Source organism: Nelumbo nucifera, chromosome 1 (genome assembly GCF_055504915.1).
Source record: "Nelumbo nucifera cultivar China Antique chromosome 1, China Antique-T2T, whole genome shotgun sequence".
Classification (NCBI taxonomy): domain Eukaryota; kingdom Viridiplantae; phylum Streptophyta; class Magnoliopsida; order Proteales; family Nelumbonaceae; genus Nelumbo; species Nelumbo nucifera.
The window spans coordinates 3447697-3453696 of NC_142649.1; the positions used below are offsets into that span (position 1 = coordinate 3447697).

Consider the following 6000-nt stretch of genomic DNA (forward strand, 5'->3'; position numbering starts at 1 on the left):
AACCTAAAATGCGCCTCGCCTTGGCGCCTAGGCGCACTTGAGGCATGCCTTTTAAATCCACAAACCTCATATTCTTTTTTTATCAATAACAATTAGCTTTCATTAAAAAAATAAAGAATTTAAGTACAAGAAAATGGGGGGAGATAAACTTTCTTAACTCTCCCACCAAGACAATAAAAAAAAAGTTACACACAAACCCAGAACAAAGTATCCCTATTTACCCCTTGCTTAGCTAACCCATTAGCAAATGGGTTAGCACTTCTATTTACCCAACTCAGCTTGGCTTCAATATCCTTTGTCAACCACTTAAATTTCCTCTTTTCATTATTGTAATTCCAGAATCTAGTAAACTCTTCCTTCAACCAGACCACCAACTTGGAATCTCCTTCTATACTCAGTTTGTTGATGTCCAAATCCTTAGCCCTTTGTACACCAAGCCGCCATGATCTCAGCCCAAAGAGAATCACCCTCTCCTATTGGACCGGAAAAAAGAGCAATTACATTTACCTCCTCGTTCCTTAGTACTCCCCCAATGCTTGAGGGCCCTAGGTTCCCCGTACTACTCCCATCAAAGTTCAATTTAATAAAACCACTGGGGAAAGGGCCCAAGCATGTAGAAAAGGCACTATAGTTGGAGTTGACCCCGTGACTTCCTTCCAATTCCTTATCAGATTATCAGTTGAGAAATCATTAAACAATTCCAAATACTTGAGCCATTGCACCACTCCGATGTGAATTGCCTCCAAGATAGATTGTATCCCTCTTTCCTTATCTGTAAAGATTCTTAAATTCCTTTCTTCCCATATAGTCCAATAAGCCACAGACCTTGCACTTCACATAATACATAATTCTCGCTCTTTTCATTGGACAACTGACTTTGCACATCTGGCAGGGGAGTCCACCTACACCCAAACAAAGAAAAGATCCATTCCCAAAAACAATTGGCAAAATGGCAAGAGATTAATAAGTGATCCAATTACTTGCAGCCCTACTCACGGCTTGAGGGAAGGTGTCAAGGCTAAAGATGCATAAGGAACAATGCCACCTTAGCATGCAGAAAAACACATCATGACAAGCCCATACATAACCGATAATAACATGAAAAAGCACTACTGAAGATAAACTCCCATTATCATCATCACCTAAGCCTTGTCCCAACTAAAAGAAGACAGGGAGAGAAAATCTAATGTCAACACGAATGAATTCCTACAATGTAGAATCAGAGAGAGATAGAGATAGAGATAGATAGAGTGTGAGTGGTAGGAACAGGAATTGAGACAAAGAGAGACGAAGACATAGTATCTAATGTCAATACTAAAGGGTACTTCCAAGCAAAGAGAATTAGAGAAATAGAGATAGATTGGAGAGAGAGAAAGAGAGGGAGAGAGAGAGAGAGACCTACATGATTCATGAACTACAGTCAAAGCATTCTTCTGCATTTGAAGATGAAACTGGAAATAAAATAGAAAATCAATCATCCCAACCATTAACGTTCAACAAAAACTCTAAGTTTATTCAACATAAGGGCAAAAAAGGAAGAACAAACAAATGAGGAAAAAATGAATTAACAAAAAATCGAAAAACAAATGGAAAAAGGAAGAGAAAAGATACCTGTTTTGCGACTTGCTCTTGCAGAGCGATAGATGGAGGATGACGACCAGATGACTTTACTGGTAAAACAGGTTCAACCAGATAATCCATTAACGCTTGCACAGCGTCCTCTGTATGAACCAACTCGTATGAATCCATGGTATTCGAAGCCTTTTCGAGGCCCGAGTTGATCACGGCCTCCACCTCCGGGCGCAGGAAAACAGAGTATCGAAGTTAGGGTTTTAGCGATTATTGGAAGAAATGCGAGGAGTGGAAGTTGAACCTTCATTGTTCGTATAAAAACGCTCTTTTCAAGTTTGCATTTCTGATAAAGGCGCGAAATGAGTGACTAAGCACAAGAAGACAAATGATCATGAGGAATATTTGCTTGCCTTGACCTTGGTTGAATTTTCGCGTGGAACTGTGGATTACCGAAGCAAAAATAAAATAAACGGTAAATTTAGACCTGGCAATTTGGTTGGGTGGATCGGGTTCGGGTTGGGTTATCAAATGCTAAACCCTAAGCTTAAATGTACAGGTTAGGGTTGATCCAATTCGGATCACTTAAAAAATAACTGAAATTTAAAAAAGTAACAAAAAATTATATGAAAAATATCAAAATTAAAAGAATTAACCTTAAAATTCCATATTGTCTTTGATAAAATTGCCTTTCCCAAAGTAATTTCTTTACAATATGTTATATTAACCTTTTGATAAAATAATTAACGTTCCAATTAGGCTTGACCCAATTTCTTTACAATATATTATATTATCAAATTGCCTTTCAATAAAATTGTCTACTAAAGCAATGATTAACAATGACCAAGAGAATTTTTATCTTCTCATTCCTAATGTTTTTTCCTTCTTACTATATAAACTTTTTTCACAAGGACATTCTAGTGCCTTCTAGTTGGCAATTCTATCCAATTTTTTGAACATGGGTATGAAATTAAGACTGCATATTCAATCCACATAGTTAGGTCCTTTGAGCTTGTTATTATCTATTAGTTTAGCAAATGGTATGTGTGTCATTATTTATAAACTGCACGAATAAGTGATTAATTAATGACCTAATTATTATTTTATGTCACTAACCGCATATTGATTTTTATTTAAGTTGCATTTTTATTTGTTCATTTTTAAGACTTCCCTTAATTTCAAGGATTGTTCATATTTCTATAGATGTGAAGAATCACATAAGTGCATATATAGGGTCAATTGTTTCAACTACATAATCATATCACTTTTTATTAAAAATCATAAATCAACTCATGCCTCATGAGTTTCCCCTTTGGCTTCAGACAAGTTTTATAACCATTTTATAGTTAAACATTTCTAATTGGTAGGTACTGACCTCACATATTGAGAGCCCCAAGGTATTGTGAGAAAGTTTTCTATTTTAGGAAATGCCCACCCACTACTAAATGGCACCCATAATATCACATGAGACAATCTAGTTGACTGTATCAACAAAGCATATAGCCCAATTAATGGTGCATTCCTGCCTACCAATTAAACTTGTTTTCATGCCAACAATGAAAAGCCTTTAAAAATGTCATTTTATGATAATCCCTATCACTATGCACTTATGTTGTTTATGAGGAAACAATAATAACAGTCCATATGTTGGTTTACGTCATACCAAAGTGTCACCCATAGACTTTCACAAGTCAAGTTTAAATGGGCTCAAATGGGATAAGGCTTTTAATTGTAGGATTCCTGTCATGGGAGATGAAACAAGAAAATGGCCCATAATGTGGGACATTATTCAATGATCTATAAAACAACATGGCAATGACGTGCATTCGTCCATGATGGGTGTAAGGAACCACAAAGTCTTGACATGGGCCAAGCACTTATGGCCCATGTGCGAATCACATTCACATAACACAAATCATCACATGTACTCGATTAAAATCAACTTAAAATTTGTAAAACCAAAACCCATTTATATTAATACACTATCAACCCATTACTACACCCACTTATCAAATAAATATGTGTTGGTATATGAGACCATCTTCAAAAAGCAGTTTCAGCTCACATAGCAGTCCAAATTGGATGGGCTTATCTTGCTTTAATTTGAACATAACTTTGCAAGCATGGGCCAAATTGATCCATATAATCACCCATTAATCCCTTGGCTTATGTCTATAAATGATCCCTTAAGCAATGACCTAAAGGGTTGTTATTAGTCTCCAAAGAACCCTATGTTTGGTCCATAAATATTGGACCAAAAATAGGTAAAATCAGCCTATGTTTGGTGTCCAAGACACGCACCAAATTCAAGGTTTAAGATCTTAATACTTTTAGCTATGATTCATAATCAATATAGAAGAAACAAACACCAATAATAAATTCAAAATAAAACTAATATGGCTGGGAGTGTAGTAGTTCAAAACCAATCCGGATAAATTGCAAATTGCATTGAACTTGTTTGTGCAATGAAAATCAACTAAGAAACCCTGATTCTCTATTATGTACATAAAAAAAAGTCCTAGTACATTTTGTCTAAGAAAAAAAAAAAAAAAAAGTAATTGCAACTTATGTATGAATATTGAAATCGCATGGTGTGCATCAATCATGCAACCAATAAAGAATTTGATCTCCACCACACTCCAGTCCACAAAATTCAAGATTCACATAGAATTATTCCAAAAAATATACATATGAATATTCAGATCATTGTCCCAAATTGATAACGAGTTATCAGTTTACACAATCACCAGGTCAAATTGGCTATACTTGTTTTGGCTGATTTGATCATTGCTTCAAATTTCATGAAGTTCAACGTAAGAACTGAACCTAGTGCTCCAGTACCATTATTGGATGGTCTAGAAGTTTAATTAAACATGACCAAAGTTGTTACAATTGCTAGCCAAATTTTATAGAAATTTTCAACTAACCCAACCCAATAATTAGTTTATTGGTATTTTGAAATATGAATTTGCAAATCGATTTTGCACTAAATTCAGCGAGACTTGAAACCCAAAATTAAAACACATCATACATGATACGGAGTCCACATTCTGCAATTCATGGACTGGTGATTCACTCTCAATTTTAGGACCCAAATTGGACTCCAATTGAATATGACACAGTTGAATGTGCAAAGCCGATTCAACAAATCCGATTCCCAACTTGCTTGGATCAATGTAGCATGAGAACTTGGTATCCTCTAATATTTTCTTCAAAAAACACAATAGATGACTAATGAATATTAACTCCACCATAGCTGGTTCAAACTAGGGTTTTTGGGTGAAAAGGGAAAAGAGAAAGAAAGCAAGAGAGTGGATTCAAATCAGATTTGGATCAGAACTTTATCTTTAATTGATAATCGTTATCTTCGTAAGAGAATAGGTGTTTCGTACCCTTATTTGATCCATGTCATATAACAACTTAAGTTGTCATATGACTTCTTAAACTAATCTTATTAGTAATGGGCTTAAGGGCCATTTTCTTTACTAACTCATTATCTAGGCATTGCATGGACACTTAGGCCTGAATATTGCGTGGTGTGGGACCTACAAAAGTCTCACACAAGTCCACATAGGTTCAGCCTTATCCTGAACAGGAATAGGACGAATTCACTACCTAAGTCAATGAACCCCAAAGCCAGACAAGTTGGGCTCAGTCTAGGCCCAACACTTAAATATAAGTGATGCTTGGATTCAATGACCGTATGAAAACTAAAGGAAAATGGACTAATGTAAAATAAAGCCCATCAAGTTATTAGGCCTCTAATGGTCTCTTGCCCTTAACCTCTCAACTCTGAATTGCCAAAACATTACTTACAACAAATTAAAGACATATTCTCTAACTACAAAATGTAGTATCACACTCTCTACTCAGATGGATCCCGAGATTAAAACTTTTTGTAAACTTTTACAAATAAGATTTCAAATACAATTGAAATCTACTACCGGTAGTTTTAGGTTTCCATTAGAGAATGTGTAAACCCTAATATTCACTTTTTCTGACAAATGGACTGATCTTATCACTATAATCACTCACTTAAGTAAATTTTTAAACTATTCCAAAATGCTTAGATATTTGACCATTTATGCATTTCACTAGTTGGTATATTAAAAGCAACTCAATCTGAGATCTAGTGTAGTCTCATAATCAACTATAGGATTGAGTGCAACTTTCCAATTTCACCATCTATCTTCAATGTGCAGGGCATAACTGGAAATTGGTCAAGTTCAATGCTTATTTTAAACACCCATTGACTGTACATAGGGTCTAACCCTAACAGTTGAGACAAATTATTCTTTTAATTCGACATCACATTAGTGTCAACTTTGTCAGCATAAACCCTCAAAGTCTATCTAATGGATGACAATATTAAAAACTAATACAAATTTCATAAGTTATAGTTTAAAGAGTAATTCACAAAAAACACAACAA

The 6000-nt window shown here is 35.1% G+C and overlaps 1 protein-coding gene across 5 annotated transcripts in view; it reads right to left on the bottom strand.

Moving 5' to 3' along the window:
* LOC104605278 (uncharacterized) overlaps positions 1-1976 on the bottom strand; it is a 112501-nt gene extending 110525 nt beyond the window's left edge. For 2 of the 5 annotated variants that reach the window (XM_010269980.3, XM_010269981.3), the window contains exons 1-2: positions 1612-1976; positions 1403-1451 (exon numbers count right to left, since the gene is read on the bottom strand). In XM_010269980.3, the coding sequence (XP_010268282.1) occupies positions 1403-1451; positions 1612-1749 (187 nt within the window). In that variant the 5' untranslated portion in view covers positions 1750-1976. The remainder of the gene's footprint in view (positions 1-1402; positions 1452-1611) is intronic. The other 3 variants (XM_010269978.2, XM_010269982.2, XM_010269979.2) reach the window with 3 other exon arrangements.
* Positions 1977-6000: the final 4024 nt, after the last annotated feature.